The sequence below is a fragment of the Anser anser genome (genome assembly GCF_964211835.1).
Source record: "Anser anser genome assembly, chromosome: 7".
Taxonomy (NCBI): Eukaryota; Metazoa; Chordata; class Aves; order Anseriformes; family Anatidae; genus Anser; species Anser anser.
In genome coordinates, this window is record NC_139727.1 from 22,702,649 (window position 1) to 22,723,592 (window position 20,944).

General features: G+C 41.4%; 1 protein-coding gene across 13 annotated transcripts in view; it reads right to left on the bottom strand.

Annotated features, from left to right (window-relative positions):
- Nucleotides 1–20,944, bottom strand: part of ARHGAP22 (Rho GTPase activating protein 22) — a 149,933-nt gene that overhangs the window by 109,852 nt on the left and 19,137 nt on the right. For 11 of the 13 annotated variants that reach the window (XR_014586563.1, XM_083843375.1, XM_083843373.1 and 8 more), the window contains exon 3: nt 9,347–9,434. Coding sequence is in view for 10 of the 13 variants with exons in the window: in XM_083843375.1 (XP_083699501.1) it covers nt 9,347–9,434 (88 nt within the window). In the remaining 3 variants the exon portion in view is untranslated. Of the gene's footprint in view, nt 1–8,561; nt 9,312–9,346; nt 9,435–18,545; nt 18,775–20,944 lie in introns of those variants that run through there. The other 2 variants (XM_083843378.1, XM_083843379.1) reach the window with 2 other exon arrangements.

A 20,944-nucleotide genomic window follows, 5' to 3' on the forward strand; every position in this document is an offset into this window, starting at 1 on the left:
TAATCACTATTTGGAAATAACTGAAGTAGCATTCAAAGGCTAAAGAAAGTTTTTAGAACATAACATTAAATTATTCTTACTTTATAGCATGGCAACTTATTTAACAAAGAATAAATCTTCAATGTTATGCCCTAAGCAATACATCTTTGCTGTATTTCCTCCTCCTCTCTATGAAGTTTAGATAGCCTGGTGCAAGCTGGTTCTCACTGATAGCACACTGGTTATCCCTAAAGCATTTCAGACAAACAACACTTCACGTTTTGCATGTGAATCCTCACAGCTGTTTGACAGCAGGCCAGCTGCCACTTCAAACTGGTATTAGTGCATCATTCACTAAGAAACAGTTTCATAAACATACCAGATAGCAGTTTACCAATTAGAATTTCTTTTGGATGCTGGAGCAGCACACTATCAGCTTTCTGTTCCTTCCCCCACGCTTTTGTGTGGGCCATGTGAAAAGGAAGTGTGTTTTCTTTTTCTTACCTTTACACCTTGAATGACTTCCAGCTGGTATTTTCAAGTCAGCATATTATCCAGAGCAGTTAAGCTACCAGCACTAACAGGTACCTTAGTCACATCAGCAGTGCTGCCTAACAGGTTTGTCAGTATATAGTGCGTTTTCACTCTCTGTTCTTTAGATAAGGGTTGGTGTGCATGTCAGAATTCCCTTCTGGGGAACAAATACTTCGGTTTCTTACTTACATGCTGTCCAGAGTTGGTTTAAAGACCACTCCTGCTTCTTACCCTATTTTTAAGGAATGTAATGTGACTGATGCAGTTCCACAGTGTGGGGGGGAAGATGTTTGTATATTCTGCATATCCTGAACCTGCTGCATACCACAGAAAATCAGATCCACAGCACCTCAAATCAGGTACGAAACCAGACTAAACCCACAGGTCATTGAATGCTACAGATGTTACAGCAGTTCTGTGATGACAACAGCAGGAGTGAAGCAGGTACACAAGAAATTCAGTTTGTTCTTTGTCCGTGAAATTTTACATTTAAGAAGAGATGTTTTCTTTATTCCTGCTATTATACCAAACGCAAAAGCAGCATGAATTCCACAAATAGATACACATGCATCTGCTGCCAGCTTCAGGATCCATAGAACATTTAAAAAAAAAAAAGAAAAACCTCAAAGAATCATCATCCATCACCCCAAAAATCAGCTATTTACTTCTAGTCTCAGAGCTAAAGACAACACACTCAGCAGACATGCTGACCCTTTAAAAGCTCAAGTGCAGAAAGTCAAGAGGAATGCAGCCACCGGAATAACCTACGGAAAAAGGTGAACAAACCTAACTGCATCTCTAGCTAACACACCCAACAAAAGCCTACACGTTAATGGGTCCTATGAACTACATTGCCATATATTATGCCTTATTTTACTTTACTTCATTATGCTAGTGTACTAGAGTGTCTTTATCTGAGGCATCCCAAACATGGCATAAAATGTGCGGAGAACTCACCCATCCTTCTTACAAATGGGAACACAGCTGCTTCTGGCACAGAACATAGCTTAACCTCCCAACAGCAGCATCAAAGCACACAAACTTCTAGACAGCGTTGAAGACTTGATTTCTGACAAATTAGCAAGAAATATAGGGAAGGCACTATATAATTGATCCTGTTGACAGACTGATAATCATATCTTCATGGAACAAAGCTGTTCCTGCACAGAAATGCTAAAAAAAGTATCTCTGCTAACCACACATGCCTTAGGGCTTAATATATTATCCTTAAGGCAGAATATTCAGAGCTTACACTGGAACATCTCAGAAGGAAGAACTCAAAATCTTACCTAATTTGCACTAAAAAGGCCAACCTGATGAGATTAAATGACGGTTTGTACATTCCAGAGACAACATGCCATCATCTCACTGAGCCACATTTCTACACCCAAAGGGCAGCCCACACAAAATGCTGTGCAGACATATTTGACTTTCTTGAATACAATGGGTTAAGGAAGACTGCTCAAGAACAGTGAGATTGTGTCTTAATTATCTCCACTAGCAGAAAAAGTTATTCATGAAACCCCTTAAGCCTCATTCTCCTTCCCCAGGAGGCCATATGCTGTTGAAATTGAAGTTGTAAAAACCAGCATCCTTGCTGAAAGCCAGCACTTGCATTCCAGATAGCTAGATGCTACTGATCAGAGATCAGACGCAGAGTTTCTCCTGGAGATGCGGATTCCAGGACAGCACAACACATGCTGTCACAGCCTATTTCCGGGACCACTTTCAACTGCCCAGGGTCCCAGAGCACTGATGGATGTAGACTGCATAACAGAGTAGATCAAACACTTCTAAGGAAACAAAGGAAGAATCTTGTTTATTTCACAAAGCAGGGTTTTTGCTTGCCAAATGCAAACATAGGCCTTGGGCATTACATATGGTGCAGGAAAAAAAAACACAACACAAAGCAAAAAAGCAATTACAGGCTGCAGGTGCCTCCCAGTGCCCTTCAAGATGTTTTAAGTTGATAAAATAAGGTAAGTCAAAACATTTGTAACTATCAGAGAGCATCACAGCCCTAAGGTGGAAGAGGAACCTCATAACATCTCCATACAAAAGTCTGGATGCAGTCTGAAGACCTTAACTAGCAATGAGTCATTGCCTTAAGTAGGCAACAGTGTATTGGTCTAGTTACACAGATACACCACTGGACCTAATACAACATTTCTGAAATCAATAAGGTTATATGAATTCAGAGGACAAAACTTCACTTTTTTCAGGCTCTTTTCAGAAATATGCATCAGTGACATGGTAAGTCAAGCTTTCAGGGAACGTATGGGTCAGGCTATCAGTAAGAAGAGACACCTTGCCTGTGGAAGATTTGAGTTGCTAGTGTCTAATGTCTGCATGAGTGAAGCCAGGGTCTCCATTAACTTTCCCAAATAATAGCTGCTGAACTCAAATCAATTTGTAAAGCAAACCTAAAAATACTGGCAGCCCCTTGGCGCTTCTATTGATGTTAAATTGTCAGTGTCTGAACAGGTCATGATTTTTTTTTTTTTCAGGCAGACAACAGAATTATAGTAGAATAGGAAAGAAGCTGCCCTGAAGAAGACAATTAGTATCTTTCAGACAAATCCCTTAGGTGCAATGCAGTGGGAGGTTTAATCAAACTCCTTCATGCCCACATTCAGGCAAAGGAGGCAAAATGATGGTTCCTTAAAACTGTAAAAATCTGAAGATATATATTCTGAAAAATATGTTTATCATGTCCAGAAGGGGGGGGGGGGGGGGGGGGGGTGTTCTACGAGAGATAAAACAAAATAGCCAGTATGTCCCAGGTCAGGATGTTAACCTAAAAGAGCCTAGGTTCAAGTGGCTTCCCCATACAGCTATTCCTGTACAGAATGTGCTTTGCTCTTCTGTACACAGGAAATCAACCTAAAGTGCAACAGGCAAAAAACACGAACTTGAGTGTTTTCAAGGACTGTTGATTTTGGCACCTGTGAGTGCATCTCTAAGCTTGCAGTGGTATCTTGTGAATCCAAGCAGAGTAAGCTGCTCGTGGTGGGACAAATGTGCAGAAATGTATGTTGTTTTGTATTCTATCTACAGGGCACAGCATTAGCCTCACAGGTAATAGCATTGTTTGGGAACTCTTTTGCTTGTTGCTTTGCTTTTGAGGATACACCAAGGAACAATTAGGAGTGGCTGATTTCCTCTTTCAGGATTAACTCACATTCAAACGATTCAGGACATAATGCCATAACCGTTTCCAAACACAAGGCAGAAAGTACCAGCACCATCTAGTGTTCAGGAGCAGAAGGAGCAAGCAGAACATATGCCAAAGTATCAAAAGTTTCTGCATTTTTTATTATGGAAGTACAGGTTGCACACTTCCAATGAGACTCAGGCTGCACTCATCTGGCATGTAAAAAGAGTCCCTGCAGCAAGTAAAAGCCAAGCAGGTGCATCTGGCCTTATCTTAGTGCTAAGACTACCATGAAGGACTTCAACACAAGCTACAAGGAAAGTAGTAAAGAACAGTTTCCAGATTGTACAACAGCAAAAAAAGACATGCAGTTTTATTGCGCTAGGCATACCTTTATAAAGGCAGTTCAGAGAAGACATCTTAGTTTCTCCCTCCTTAATAAACAAAAGTCAAACATTGGCAATGGTAGCTCCCTGCAAAACCAACACCAATCAACCTACTTCTACAGGTCAATACAGTGCCATAGATGCTCCCTGATGTCCGTAAACTCTCATTTGCTAAGTGTTTCCACAATGTTCCTTTGAAATAATAGTCTCATTCTCTTCAGTAGGTCCCAGAATTACTTTCTTTGCCATTTCCCTAGTCAATATGCAGAGTGCTGAAGCCCAGAAGCCTAAATAAAACCCTCTAATGTCAACATCACATATCCAGGTAGGCTGTCAGTTGTGAGCCGTAGGCTTCAGTAGAAGAAATTAATTACCAGCAGCAAACTCAGTTTCCTGCTGTTAGTTAGAACTGCAATTTGCACTGAATAATATAGAATGATCTTTAATGTCTGAATTTCTAATTACCCCTCCAGGTATTTTCATTACACACCATGCCAAAGGGAACTGAGATAAAAAGGCCACAGAAAAACTTAATTGGTGTTGATCACCTGGGACACAGAAGTGTACTGCAGAGCTCACCCTACTGGGGCAAGACAAAGAAGCTGCCACTCCAACTGCTCGGTAAGACACTACCAACGACCCTGGTGGACTCCTTGCACAACATGTAGGCAACGATAACTATCCCTGTAAGATTCCCATCTTCCAACTCTGCCTTTATTGAGCTCAGTCTTTAAAATTAATTGAAAATCATGCCACAACTCTGATTTCTAAAGCTTTGAAAATAACCTTCTAAATGTGAATCAAACATAGGCAGTCATCTTTTTTCTGGATAAGTCCGTAAAAAGCCTGAGACAACAGGTCTGAAAACTGAATTGCCTCATTAATGAGAGGGCTGGCAGCATTATTCAAAGGGAGCACAAAAAGCAACCCCAAAGTGCATTTTTCATCAAGCTTGGTTTGATCGACCAGAAGTCTGATTGCTTTGAGAACTGTTTTTTCAGTCATAACAGCTGAAATGAGGGATGTGGTAGGGTATGGAGAAGAAGCCAAGAGGAAAGGGAAAAAGCAAGATCTAGCCCTTGAGCAGTGGTTTCCAGTGAAATCAAATTACACTTACCACAACACTGCACAATACTCTTATTTTCACATACAGACCTGGCTAAAAGCTGTCTCTATTAACCTCAGCAGACAGCACTGTGGCAAGAAACAGAAGTAGCTGCTGTCAGGGACCAGGAGACATGGCAATGTGCACCATGATTTCAGGTCAGGAATTTTTCAGCAAGATTGCTTTCAATCATGACATACCGGTTTGCAAAAAAACACAAAAGGACACATTTTCTTTCATCAAGAGGAAGGATTGAAGGGCTCTAGAAGGATTTCAGAGTCAAAAATGAAGCAAAACTACCCCTCATCCGGCTCATCCCTGGTAAGTTTCTTTTTCATGTTTCTATCTTTCCTTACTCACTCTTCGTGAAAAGATTGACTGAACCTATTCTAGAGCAGAATAGTAGTATCTTCTTAGGTCATCAAGTTTTCTACAAAGAAAAGCTATTCTCCTTGCAGTTGGTAATAACCCCTGCCCTACTTATTGGAAAACAGCACTTTTCACCTCCTATCTTCTGAACCTTTTTTTATTTTTTAAACCACTCCCTTGACTCCGAAAATGTTATTATATCAAAAAATATCTTATTCTGCAGAGGAACTTGAGCATCTCCTCTCATAATGCTGCAGACATCAGAGAATTAAAACTAGGCAGACTATTTGCCACAGAACATTAAAAGCATCAACTTCCTAAAAGATAAGACATCAGGAGCACTTAAGCCACCAATACTTCCCTAAGACATTCTCAAAGATCAATCCCCGTGTGTTTTACACACCACATTTCATCACTCTGATTACTATGGGCTGCAAAGCAACCATGAATTCACATGGGGTTACCCTGCATTTCAGAGTCAGCTGCTGTTTCTGTTACCGGATCTGGACTCCTTGCCCAGGCAACATACAATGGTTATTTTCTTCCTGAAATATCAGCTGCTATGTGTGATGATCACCCCCAATTGATTAAAACTTTGCACCTGACCTCAGACCACCCTGATAATTTTATAGAAACATCCCTCCCCCAACCTGCGAAAGTGCCCTGGAACATGAGAGCAACTGGTGAAGTATCCACAGTTTACCCTACCATTCTCCTATGAATTCTACGAGTTGTGAGGGAAGTATGAACAGCTTTAAAAGGATCTCAAAATGCACAGTTTCTCCATAAAAGACAATAGAAAACATCTCTGCCAAAGGAGGTATTTCAGGAAGTCCTGCCACCAGATATAACACTGGTTTGACTGTAGAACTGTTCTGCAGTCTCTCACGTCCCCACTTAACCCTTCTCCCAGCTGCACTATACGGCTTAGAAATGAACTCAATGAAACATGAATAATACACAATGCCCATCATTAGTTCTTGTTACTGAGCAGAAAATCAATACAGGCTCTCTTACAGTGCAGGACATGCTGTTAATCTAGTCCCTGCACTCTGAGGAAGCAGCTCCAATGGCAGCCTTTACACAACCTGCAGCAGAGAAAAGGTGGTAAGATCCAAGCAACAGTTCTGGCAATGAGGATGCTGAAAGCCCTAACTATCAAACACTAAACAGGTTTTGGAGATAATTGGTACTATAGTCCAAAGCTTGGGACGCTTCCTTGCCAGGAGATACAAGACAGATCTCTGCCTCTCCTTGCCAGCTAAGTTGATAACAGGACACTATGGAAACATTGTTAGGAACACAGCACTGTTCTGAATTTTGTTAAAGCTCAGCAGCTCACAAGCAGAGTAAAGTCTCGTACTTGTATTTACAGCTATAGAATGTGCTTGCATTCACAAGTTCCACAACTTTGTTAAAAAAGACTAAAAGATCCTGTCATCCTTACAGAACCTACATAGTCCTAGTTTACACTGGGAGAACTGAGGCACAGTTAGGCAGCAATATGGTCATGGCTATACATACAACACAAGGGAAGATGGGAACTGATGGAAGATGTTATTGGTCCCACAGGATCATTTGTGCTCCCCTTCCTATCTGGCATCCAACCATGAGCTGTGCACTACGTGGGTGTTCTGCAGGCTGGCAACCACACAGAGCACAGTCATTTCAGAAGACGTGCAAAAAGGAAAAGGCATTTATGCCAAAACCAGAATAAATGTACTGTGAAGAGAATAGGAAACTCTTCAGGCCACATTCTCCAGTGACGTCTGTGCCGAGTCACATTGAGTATCGAGTGGTTATTTATAGCACTTTTCAATACTTCCTATCCTTGTAGCAAATAAGCTCCCTACATACATGAATAGATTTAGCTCCACAAGGTAGGGAATACATCTGAATTTTGCAGGCAGAACAGTGGTTCACTAAGAGCAAGTAGTTTTTCTTAGGAACACAGAGAACGGCAATGTCAAAAAGGCAAGCTGAACACACATGTCCTGGGACTCGCAACCACGCTGTGAAGCACTGCTTTTTTCCACCCCTTTGGATACCCTCTTTCAAGTAGCCACATGGCATTGTTTTTATCAACTCCACTGAAGCAACAGCCACTTGTGGTTCAGGACCATTCTTTTGTAGTCTACAGAAATAAAACCTGATGGGCTGTGCAAGAAGTGAAGAATGCCAATTTATCTAACTAGAACCAAAGGGCAAAACGCAAATCTGCAGGATACTCAACTGAGACAGTGAGTCAGTTAACTGTTTCTCTTTACTGCCATAACACATAGGATCATCCACAACCACAAAAACCCAAGTGCTTTCACAGCCCAAGTCCACAGTACTGCTACGATAGTATAGTGCACGATCTTTGTGAAGTGGTGCATAAGATCTGTCACTTTCAAGCCGTGAATACCACTGTCTAAGAGACATTCCACGTAATCAACACTGAGCCCAATGCACGCTGTTTGTGCAGCCCAGGCTATGAAGGCATGGAACAGTATATGAAAAAGGGAGCATTAACAGATAACGTGCAGCGATAAGGAAGAGAAAAAAAATAAAAATCTCTTCTCCCCAAGGAGCTTCTTGTGTGTCAAACAGAATGCTCTGACAGTTATTGCAAAACCCTGCCTGCTGGTGTAATTCAAAGCCTTTCAGTACCACCCATTCTTCTTCCATTGACTGATACTGTGTTAAAAAGAGCGTATAACATGGGCATTTTAAGTCCACCCTGATTAGGTGACAAGAAGAGAGACCCTAACGTGCAAGTAAATGTACATCTGCCTCCTCAACAGAAGCATTCAAATATGGGGACAACTGTCCCCTGCACTGCCTATTCTGTTTGAAAGTAGTTACATTGAACTGCCTTTTTTTAAAAAAAATAAAAATAAAAATCTGCTCCATCAACAGCACCAACACCACGGGGCGACAGACAACATTAAGAAACACAGAAGCTAGTCCATGCAAGAGAAAACGGACATGAAGTGAAAGCATGACTGAATCAGCGCACTCAATTTTTAGCCCAGTCAACTCCATCTCCCACCTTGCTTTCAGCAACTCAGTCTTCAGATATTGGTAGACAGCTGTGGAGAGACTTGCCTGGGCTTGTCTTTGCCACTCCTCTTGTCTAACACTGCTAGCAGTGCAGCAGCTTTCTTCTCTGCAGATCTTACCACCTGAAGCTACCCCCCAAAATTTGTTGCCTTCAAGTCTATGCACAGGAACAATCCTCACCCAGACACAATTGGACCTGAATAAAGTGAAGTACAATTGCTTCTAGGCTGCAACAAGGAACTCAGAACATACTCCGGAGCTAGGAAACGTTTACACAAAATAATAACAAAAATATACACATATAATATCATACACAAAAAAATAACGTTTAGGCAAAATAATTTGAAAAGCTTTGTATACTTTTTGTCCAAAAAAATGGTCTCTCTCTCAACGCTCCTATTACCAATTTGTGAAAGAGCAGGAGAATACATAGAAAAGAAATTACATCCGAATACTGCATACCTCTTTTCCATAAGTTTTGTGCATTAGCTCCTACCACAAAATATAACAATCAGAAAAACACAACAAATTGAGACCACACAGCACCCCAGGCAAGGTGTGCCCCTGAAAAATCAAGGGGCACAATGCATCTCAACTACTATTTTCGTGAGGTATCACAGCAGCAGTTGCATCGAAAACAAAGATTACCACAGTAAAGAAGTCTGTCAAGTCCTATTCCACAAATTGGTCTAGACAATTTCACTAGTGTGTCAATACAGTGAGCCACGCAGCTCACTGATGTTAAGTACAAAATAGAAGGAAATGTTGGCCTACCTGGGGCAATTTCAAAAAGATGCTTTCCTGGTTCATCAGGATTAGGTGGCAGCTCGTTCACATGATTGCCTTGCAGTAGAATGAGACCCTGTAAGGAACACAAACACCAGTGAAATTGGAAGATGCATGAAGAGGGTAAAGAAAAAATAAACACAATATTGCAAACTTAAGCCCCCCCCTCTTTCACTAAGTCCTTCGTTTTTCCAACCCCACCCCTCCTGAGCAAGAAAAATACTTGAGCTGGTCATGCACTTGCCTCACCTGCCCCTTCTCTCACACTGGACACTTGTGGTCAAACGATCTTTCCTCTGTAGTAGCACTACTCTGAACTTGCACAGGTGAATTCTACTTGATTTCCTTAATTAATTATCCCTTATGAAAATTTTCTCATATCACATCTATTCTTCCTTCACCTTTTAATTTCTCACTTAACTGAGTTTCAAAACTGAGTTTTAATTAACTCAGAGTGCAGCCTGCAAGCTATATCATCAGGTGTCTTGCATAAGAGGATGCTAACTTAACTTTGACGTTCATCTCAGCTTCCATGAGGTAACTAAAAAAAGCCATAAACTGAGGTAAATTTCAGTCTTTAGTTTGTACCTCTGCCTCTCACATACAAGAAACTCATTTGACTCGCTGGAATTTTTCTAAACCTTGAGGAGTTTGGATGTGAGCAAAACCTGCGCTCTAGGCCCATCTCGGGAAAGTACTTCCAGTTCATAAGTATATAACATAGCAATGATCTTCAGATCAGCTTCACATTTCAGTCTGCACATTTCAGTGAATTATCGCTTACACTGTAACCATTTTTTAGGGGACAACAAGTTTCTCTAAAGGGTAACAGAGAACCAGCTTACAGTTGTCCAATCTGTCTGACACTATAAAGCACTCTAAATAACCAGAATGTAGAAGACAAAAAACAATTCATAGTCGCAGGAAGGGCGTATCAGTTCTGACAGCTGCTGTCACTAGTAGAAAGACATTACTAAATTTAAACACATAGATGCGTCCTTGCCCAGCAGTCCTCAGACAGCATTAATTTACTTCCCAAGCAAGATCGCTAATGGTGGATTAAATCAGTTTAATTCTCCAAGGTCTAACTTGATATATGCCAAAGCATGCCCCAGAAATAAACCTCAGTCGTGACTAAGTTATTCCTCCCTCCCTGAGGCTTTGATAGCCGTCCCTGAGATGACTGGACAGCTCAAGGGATGGGCGAAAGGTTTTATTGCTTCCAGTAAGCTGGAAGTTCAGATCTGGTTTTTGATAATAGCATTACCTTATGCTCTATTCCATAGGAAAAAAGTTTAAGGAGCTAGCATGCTTGAGCTTCGTCAAGCATGGGTCTAGGGTCCAGAGGGGAAGACATATGAGGAGTGGCTGAGGGCCCTTGGTTTGTTCAGCCCAGAGCAGAGCAGGCTGAGGGGAGGCCTCATGGCGGCCTGCAGCTCCCTCACGAGGGGAGCGGAGGGGCAGGCGCTGAGCTCTGCTCTCTGGGGACAGCGACAGGACCCGAGGGGGGGGGTCAGGCTGGATGTTAGGAAAAGGTTCTGCATGCAGAGGGTGGTCAGGCACTGGGACAGGCTCCCCATGGCAGCAGTCACAGAACCAAGCCTGCTGGAGCTCAAGAAGCACTTGGACAACATTCCCAGACACGTGGTCTGAGTTTTGGGTGTTCCTGTGTGGAGCCAGGAGCTGGATGCTGTGATCCTTATGAATCCCTTCCAACCTGGGATATTCTATGATTCTAATTTCTTATGATTTAACTTGTCTTTACTGAAGTTGTATGTGCATATCTGGTTTTAATAGCTCCTGTGAAGAGGGGAAGAAAGGGGAGTACCGTCTGTTCTTTCATTACATAGCTTTATATTCTGAAAATGTTTTGAGTGACCAGCCCTTCTTGTCTTTGCTGTGCAATCAGCAAAAAAGGCCTGCAAAGTAAATTATGAATAGAAAGATAAAATTGGTAACTACTTTTGCCTATGTTCAAGCAGTGCCACTGATTGCTTGGTTGCTGGCCTTCTGAGGTAATTGTAAGCACTGCGTTTCATGAATATCCAAGAACACTACAAATAAAACAGCAATTCTCTGGAGCTGTGTAAGTTCATACTGTTTCACAGATTTCAAGGGCAGAAGAGGTTAGTAGGGTGTCTAGCCTCAGCTATACCATTGCACATACAACTACAGCTTTGCTCCTTTGTCTTGCAAAATACACCCTAGATTGGAAAGAGAAAACAGGCAGCAACTAGGTGGCTTTTATTGACAAGAAGTGCTCAGAAGACTTGTGGATAAGCTGAGAGGACAGATATACAGGAACATGCAGACACCTTGGAGATGAGGAAGTATCAAAATGCCCAGCTACCAGGAGGTGTTGGTGTTACCTAACAGCTAGTTAATTTCTGTTACCAACCTCAGTGGCATTCTCCATTTATCCAGTGAAATTAATAAAAATATTTACCAAGTTTTTGTGATAAACCCTCTATGTATTAAACATGCAGCTGCCCTCCTCACATCCTCTTTTAGGTGTCCCATTATCAAACCTTTTACAGGCAGATCACATGGTTGTCATTTCTGTTCAGTGACTGCGTGTGTCTCTAATGTTCTAGCAGGGCCTAGAGATACTGCTGCAGAATGGAGTGTCAGGGCTCAGTTCCTGTCCCCTACATAGTGTAAAGGTTAGACTGTAGAAGGGCACAGTGTTGGAAGGTACCCAAGTTCATACTGAGTAGTTTATCTAGAATAGCTGTGAGATAAAATGAAGAGAAAGCAACAAGTCAACAGAACAGAATAATCTTTCAGCAATTTCCTGCCCAATCCTGTTGTCCTACATTTTTATTCTGAGGTTCACTTAAATTAGATGATGAAGACACTCCAAAAAGAACATGAAAACACTGAAAAGGCAACATTAGTAGAATGCTGGTGCATCACAAATTATTCCAAACTGGGGCAGGACATGATCTTCAGCTTTGGAGCCCAGCAGCCAGAACATGCTGTAGAAAATTCTGCTGCTTTCTGGCATGCACAGTTCAGTCTCACTCCAGATGCGCAAAAGCTTTTTATCATACCAAGTCAATACTGGAAAAAGATCAATGAATTAGATGCAGAGTAGCTTTCCCCCCCCCCCGTGAAACCAGGGATGGGCACATGCCACCTCCTGCCCTGCAAACAGAAGCAAACCTAAGGCTATTTTACAGACCACACATATTAGCAGTTATCAGGAACATCAAAAGCTCTTTGCAGGTCAGTCCTTCCTTCCCCCTTTACTCATGGGAGCACCTAAGAAAATATTCTAGAGTAGCAATAGCTGCAAGTTCACACTAGCTTTCAGCACAGAAGTCAGTCTGATGGAGTGGATTGTGCAGCTGCAACTATGTTTTACAGCACACAAGTGCACACACTTTCAACAGTACGTGATGCACTAAAATTGCTAAGTAATTCCTCTTCACTTCAGGAAGTCCATGGCATTCTCCTGACATCAAATCACAGCTCCATCTTTTTAGCATTGTTTTCAAGAGAAGAGTGTCTATAACTCCCCCTAAGGACCTGGAGGCACATGTTTTCATAAAAATAGGCAATACTACATCCATAAACAAGATGACATTGTTTAAGGTTTCTATCTTGAAGTGTTATAGCATAAATCTCATTTCACCTTGTCAGATAAGCAATAAGAATGTGACCCTCTTCCAGATCACATATAAATAATCAAGCAGGCAGAAGATCAATGGGAATTTCAGTTAAGATAGTTTTAGCTTTTGCACAAGCTCACAGGCCTGATTAATATTAATCAATTAAAACCTCCACATGGTCTGTAACGAAGTTTTCTCAGGGACACAATGTCTTCCTAAGTCATGCAGGCATGCCTGCATCATTGTCCTTTCATTCCCCAGAAGCAGGTCAGATGCAAATCCTAATTTTGCAACTGTTACAAGAGTTGTAAGGACATGGTCCTGCAACATGCTATTCAAAATTGCATTCCCCAATAATGAATGTATGGTAACATTTACACTGGATGAAGAAAAAAGTTATTATCCTCAGTAGTTTTCTTCCAGACAGATGGAGTTCACATCCGTGCAACCATTGATATGAACAGCTTGGTGCACTATAAGTGACAGATAACCAAAGCACTGTTTCTGCAGAACTTTCAGAAGACTAAAAAAAAAAGCTAATGATACAATATCTATTAAATAATGTGTTTTAGTAGCCACAACTTGCTCAATGTTACATAGAAACAGAACAGATTCTCCAGGACAGAGCTTAACTAGTAAACTATTACAAGTAGCAGCACAGCAATATCACATTCTGCTAGCAGCCTATTAAAAAGGAAACTGAGAAGGTGGTCTGCCACTCAATAACAAGTAAAAGCCTGGACCAGGGAACTTAAGGCTTCTACAGGATATTTCACCACAGAAGCATTAAGTTCTTGGGCTTCAGCAAAGAGGTTAGCATCACATTCTCAAAAATAACAGGTGGGAATTCAGCTTTACATTGCCCCAAGCTTCTCCTTTCAAAGGGTTACTCCTCAGGGGAGCCTTACAGAAATTCCTGTCACCCAGGGTTAATGGCTTTTTAGCACCCTGGTTGAGTGCAGCTGGCTCTCTTCCCTCCTCCTAAAGCATCATAATCTTGACACAATTTCCACTCCTGGGACAATGACAGTAAGAAATTAAGGTTTCAATGAGTCACAGGTTCTTCAGCTTTGTCCCCTCAAGAAATTCTAGTTCTGCCATCTAGGCAGGATCTACTTCAGCAGGAGAATCAGGCACTTGCTTCTTCTAAGTACCGGCACTGCAAAACCTACTTGGACAAGTCGGGGCAGTGCTGTCTTTTTCTGTCTGCAACATACCTGGCTCCGGTTCCCAAATCCCATCTGTTATGCATACAAACCCCAAGGACCACAGAGACAAGTGGCAAAGCCAGATTCGATTATGAGGGCATTGGCTGCCTGTAAAATCCTGAAGTTTACAGTCTTGAACAGTAGAACAAAGCAGAAACTGGCCCACTGCAATAGCCCCATGAAGAGCTGCAGATAATTTCCACATCCAAGCAAGTGAGGGACAGTGTGAAGAGGAGGCCAGAAGGAATGTGCAGGGGGCAACCAATAAGCAGACTAAGGGTCACAGTTTTACCAGGGGCGTTAAATTTTGGTCATTAAAATCAAATTATCTTGAAGGCAAGAAGTGAGGAATGCAGAAACCTCCATTGCAGGTAAGTATCCGACTTGCAGTCTAGAAAGATTGCCAGTACTTACAGGGTCCTGAGCAACAACAGATTACATTAAGTTCAAGTCTCTCTAGCCTTTACATAGCAGTCTATCCATAACGATGGATCAAATTACTGAGCAGGTAGATGCAGAAATATAAGATGCTGCCAACATCCTCATCCATCTGCCATGGACGTTTCAGGCTCACAGGGGAAAAAACATTTCAGTGCTCAGTATACAATGAAATTTATGTGTAACAGTTTAGCATGCAGCTGTAGCAAGCAGTTTAATAATAGGCTATAATGTGTGTGTGGATGGCAATGGTACTACACAGGCTGTCTGTCACTCTGTAATGCCTGTACTGACTTATCAGGAGGCAGCAGTACAGGGACATTGTCTGGCTTATTCAATTACATTCCCTCTGTTCAATGACTCTGGTTAGAGGCCTGGCAGTCAAAACAATGACTACATGAAATATGCTGCCTAATATGCTACTTCAGCTAGGAAAGAACTTAGCTCAAATGCTGCAAGGATCTTTTACATACATACTGAAGAACTTGAATAAGAAATTCATCTCAGCTGGAAGCTTTATCCCTGCCTGTAATGCAAAGCATGTACCCACTAGCTCTGTAAATATAGATGGGTAAGAAGCTGAAAATCATCCTGAGTTTAGTAGTGCTTCCAGATTGACAATTAAGCATCTTCAGCACTGTGTTTAACCTAGGACTGCATTCCCTCACTATTACAATTAAATGTGGTTCTCTAAAACAGAAAAGAAATGGATGCTAGACTAGCAACACACAGAAAAAAGCATGTGAAGCAGCAAGAAGTTAGTGAAATATTAACTAATGGAATTCTTGAAGACAGACACACTCGGGCAATGCTCAGTGCATTAAACAATGGTAAGTATTCCCAGTCAATAAGTTGCAAGCTAAACATGCTGTGTACACATGCAAAATATCGCATGGTGACTATTACACTGTATCATCGAGGTACCCTACTGCTACTCAGCACAGAGTTAATTAGAATTTAAGTCTTCTTTTGCAAGCATAAACACATTTTCTTGCACATATCTGCTGTCCTATGGGCAAACTGATACATCTGACCTAAACATTTTAAGTAGCCCTGCTCTGGTTTGACTTATTCAATTATCATTTAGTAGTTGTTTAAGAGCTTGCAAAGAGAAGAGATCACCTAGCTGTTAGGAGAATTAATAACATCATGCTCCCTTCCTCTAGCTACCCTACTGCTTTCTTTTTTCTTTCTGAAGTCTACTTTGGGACATCTTTACCACACTGTCCAATAGGTATTGTACTGTAGAACTTAAATGGTTTCCACAAGGACATCTCCCCTCCCCCCCCCTCATTTATGGGTTGTGTGTTCCACTTATGTGCAAGAAATAATAAATTTGTCAAGTACTATCAGAGAATTCGAAAATTCTTGTAACTTCCAGATATACTGTAAATTTTATAGAAGATTAAAGCCCAATATCATCATCTTATGGTTGTTGAACACATCACAGAAGAGCAGCAGGAACAGAACGCCACAGTCCTCCCTCCCCGCTCCTGAAGCATCAGATTGTATACCTCCTTATTCTAGATCATGCAGGCCAGTTCAGACACATCCAGTCTCTGCAGGTCATGTCATTAGGACACTCATTAGTAGCACGCCTCTACTTGTACCATCCAACTTAATACTGTAAAAGCAACTGTTTTAAATGCATGATTTATTTTTAAGAACTTCTTTTATACTCTTATACTAATATTTATTAGTCTTATACCCACTATATACCATCTTACACCACATACCACCAAGAAGTTTAGTCTCCAGTGATGATACAGTGAGGTCCTGAAAGCTTTTCTTATTCCATGGTCAAAGGAGGCTTTCTTTCTTGCCTGAGATCATTTCTTTCTTTGAGCTCTGAGACAGTAACTCAGCCGGAGACATCCCTGGGACAACTCAAAAATCTTTCTGAAAAGCACAGCATTCATTCAGGAAAATGAAACTGATTGCACCAGCCAATACTTCAAATCAAGGCACCCTGAGCAGAGACCCAGCAAGGCTTTTACATTGGTGCAGCAGCTGAAAGCCTCAGCCATAGTTCCTTTGTAATAGATACTGCACAAGCAACCAAAAAACAAAGAAGGATTTAGACCAAGACCAGCAAAGAAACCATACCCTCCCCTTCCTAACAGCTCACAAAAGAGAAATTTAAGCATGCAGCCACTCTAACATCTGCTTGATAAGAAGAAAAAAAAACAGTGATTTCAGCAAATAGTATCTTAACATGTTAGTGAAGTCCTTTCCCCTGCACTTAAAGTGAGTACTGAGCACAAATATTTCTTGCAGAGATCTTTATAGCAGCTTCAAGTGTTAAATTCTTTAGCAATCTTCAACAACATTCACTGAAGTCTATACAAATCTTACTGTAGATCAATAAAAACCAATGCACTACCTCTGCTGCTATATCCTGGGCATCTTTACCCAACAAAATTCTTCACAGGGGCAACACTTCTGTTCTACATGAAGTTTGTCAGTTTCTTCTGATTCTCTGAGCTTCAGAGAAAAGTAAATGCAACCCACCTCTAAAACATGCATTCTGCTTTCTTGTTGCACTACTAGTATATCTGAACAGCAATAGCAACGTGCTGCAACATTATTTAGGAAAAACGGCTGTCATTTCTTATGTCTGCAGAGTACCCAGTAGCACAGAATTCATTGCTTTCTGCATTCTACCATGGTGCAAAACCAAAATGGCAGGCCTTCTTAGGTCCTTCTCAGAAATTACTCGTTTTCCCTTCATGTCTAACGGAGAAGTTAGTTTGGTACGTCTGGTCTCAAACTCTGACATTTGGGTAGACCTAGATACAGAACCAATAACCATAACTATAGATAAGAGCCATTCTTTAAAAAAACAGTCGTTTTGCAGAAGAATTCTCCTTCAAGTAAAGTTTCCCCATCAACTCCCCGTGTGCTATCTTCCAAAGGAGCACAGAATAATTTCTAGGACATTTGACTAGTGATCAACTAACCTATTCCTCTTAAGGTATCTTCAGGATGTTTATTTGATACAAGAGGAGTCAAGCAAGGATCAATCATTGTCACACTGCTGCGCACACTGCTGCGCACGGTTTACTCTGCCTTGCAGGTGACAGTTAACCTTCTCCTGCATTAGTCCAAGAGCTGCAGAGATTTGTAAGATAGAAATACTGTGTTTTAAACTGCTGTGAACTGAACCAGGGAGAGCCCAAACCACTTTACATGCAGCTGTGATTTTAACCTGGGAGGGGCTCATCTCAGATGTTATTCAGGGCCTTCAGAAATATCAGAGACTTATGTAAACACACATGTACATACAAACACACCCACACTCCTGTGCTGGAGAAAATCAGTCCTGTGTTTTAGTAGAAACAGCATCATGTAGAAAAGCTTTTAACATGAGTGATTTGTTAGCAGCTGCTTGTACAACATAAGGATAGAGATTTTAAGTCATTTTAGGGTATAATAGTCATCTGTCAAGACTAAGGCTTTCATATACACAGAATTGTTAAAGAAGACTAGAGACTGCTGTCAAGAGCTTCATGGGAGTTCAGAGATAAGCCAGACTGTCTGACATCTGTAGGAAGATTAGGATCCTTGCAGAAGTCTCCCAATCAGCAGGACGTAGAAGAAACTATGCAAGACATCCACCATTTCTAGAAGTGAAGTACAAAAACCATACAGCACTAATGAAGAGTTTTAGCAAGCTGGGGAGGCTGGGCTTAGGAGCTCTGAGCCATACTCAAATATCTAAGGAGATACAGGTCCTATTCTGCAAGAGTTATCTTATGCTTGCATACCCTTGCCTGTCAAATCATTAGCCAACAAGGCTAAAAACCCAGAAACAGCTCACAAAGCTATGCAGACAAAAAGGAAAATGGTGCAGGAGTGAGCAAAACCAGGAGATCATGATGGGAGAGAGACGGAAGAACATGAAAAGCACGTGGCTGCCAGACATACCGCTGAGATATCCAATTGGCCCACAACAGGAACAGTACAAGCTGTGTCATGATCCAGTGGAGGAACCCAAACGGGAGAGGACCAACATGAGCCTCTACATAGCTTCAGTCCTTGAGTTCTGCAGACAGTATGCCACAAGGTCACTGGATTGTGGTACTTCTGAGCCAGCAAAATTAGAGAAACAGAAGCCTGCCTCCCATGGCCTCCCTCCCCCTAGAAGAAGGTCAAATTGTTCCCCAGCTTGCTAAATTAATTTTTGCTGACAGATACACACTCCTCCTTCGAGACACAGCACAAATCCTTGCCTAAATTTCTTCCCCTCAAAATTTGCATAGAAGAGCAATAACTCCCAGGTGTATATAAAACATGCTAAAACACATTACAGCCCACTCTCAAGTCCTGCATGCTGGCATACAAAACCCATACACTCTACCCACACAGGCTAGCCCTAAGCAGCTGGCTCACCTCTCTCTGCTTAACAATGGATTACTTGGGAGATAATGAGGCCCAGCTGACTAAGCAAGGCTCTTCACTCTTGCCTCAGCAACCTGGAACATGGTAGCTCTTGATGTCAAACTCCAGCCTCACAGATGACCATACGAAGATTTGGAGGTCAGTCTAGGACAATGAAACACTGTTTTCACATCAGTGCATTTTCAGAGAACTGGTTTAGGTGAATTGAAAGCAGAAAAGACTGAACAGGTTAAATGTCTGCTCACAAAGTACGCTTTTTTCCCCCTCACATATTGTTGTGGTGCAGCATCTGCATTCATGGGCTTGCCAGAAGATACAACCCTAAAAAGTGGAATTTGAAACCTTTTGTGTGTTGAGAGGACTGTGACAATGCAAATATTGTAGACTAGTGGACATTGTGCCATTAAACTGGCGTACTTTGCAATTTTCTGAGTAAGGTTGCAAAGCAGCTGATTCTAGCTCATCTTTCCCCTGCAGGTCTACAGCAACCTGAGAGGCAAGGCAGCACCTTTAGGAAAGCAGACTGTACGTTCCACCTCAGAAGACTGTGCAAAGCCTCCTGGAAAGGAACATTCCCCCCCTTCAATACAATCTCTCGTTGTACCCAACGTTTCCTTCACATTTACAATTCCTATAGATTTTCAAAGTTTAAAAAGACTCCCAAAGCATTATCAGACAAAATAATAGTCAGGTCTTGGTAAAAGCCTGTCCTCCAAAAGCCTCCTTCTTGGGCTAGTGCATTTTGCCTGAAAAGAGAATGGTCAATCATAAAATTGCTTTCACTGAGACCTGTGTTTGGACCATTAGCATGGACAAGTGCAAAAACTGTTTTGAATGGTCTTCATAGTGCACCTTTCAGCTCCCAAATCTAACCTTAACTGAGCATAGAAGGAAAGCACAGTCCAGACCAAGTAAGACTAAAGTTGTTGAAGTGCTAAATTTGGGAGATGCAGATTCATTTTCCTACTCAGGATTTCTCAAGAATATATGGCCAAGTCACTTAGTCTCTGCATCACAGTTTTCCATGAGCAAATTCAGACTAACAACTTCACCTTAGCTCAAGGCAAGGCTTGCTGTGAGGATAAAACATTAATGCTGCCATGATGTGTATTGTTTTTTTAGTGTCATCCATTTGCATCAATGTCAGCCACTTTCTAGAGAAATACAAGCCTTGTTTCTGGCTTGCAGCTTCTGAAAACAGCAGCTGACAGCCTAGAATTACAGATAGAAAGAATATTCACTAATATTCTGTTTAGCTGTGAAATGTACTCAAATACTGTGAAGACAAGTTGCATTAGCAGAAAGAGACAAAAACAAAATAAAATAACCTGAAAAGCAGACAACTTTCAGTTGGTGAAAAATACTTAACTTCTGCTTTTCATGAACAATCAGCATCTGCTTAAAAGACTTTACTTCCAGATGCTTAACAGAGCCTCCTGACAATCGTAGCTTTTACTAGAAGTCCTTACTTGAAGTAAATTGCACTACTATTTATTATGGGGTATTTTGAGTTGTTAACTGCAGTAGAAATAGTACATAAATGGTACTGACATTACTGTGATTCTAAGCAATGAGTTTTCCGTAATTAGATTTCTTCATGAGGAAAGCTACAGAACTGACAGGAAATGTAACTAATTCAGGGAAGATCAAACTTGATAGCACTTAGGGATTTAGTAGGAAACATTGCTGCTCTGTCAAGAGAGAATTAGCAGGTCAATAACATCATATGCAAAACCAAGAATGCCACTGCCTTATGAAATAGAGAAATACAGTCCGGCTACCTAGAGAAAAATTGTCTGGACTGCCTCACTCCACCCTTCTGCTCTTGCTACTGGTCAGGAGTTCATGCTGTGCTTCAAAAGTTGTAAGTCTGGTGACAGCTGAACCAAAGTGGTATTGGCTTCTAGATCATATTTTGACCAGTT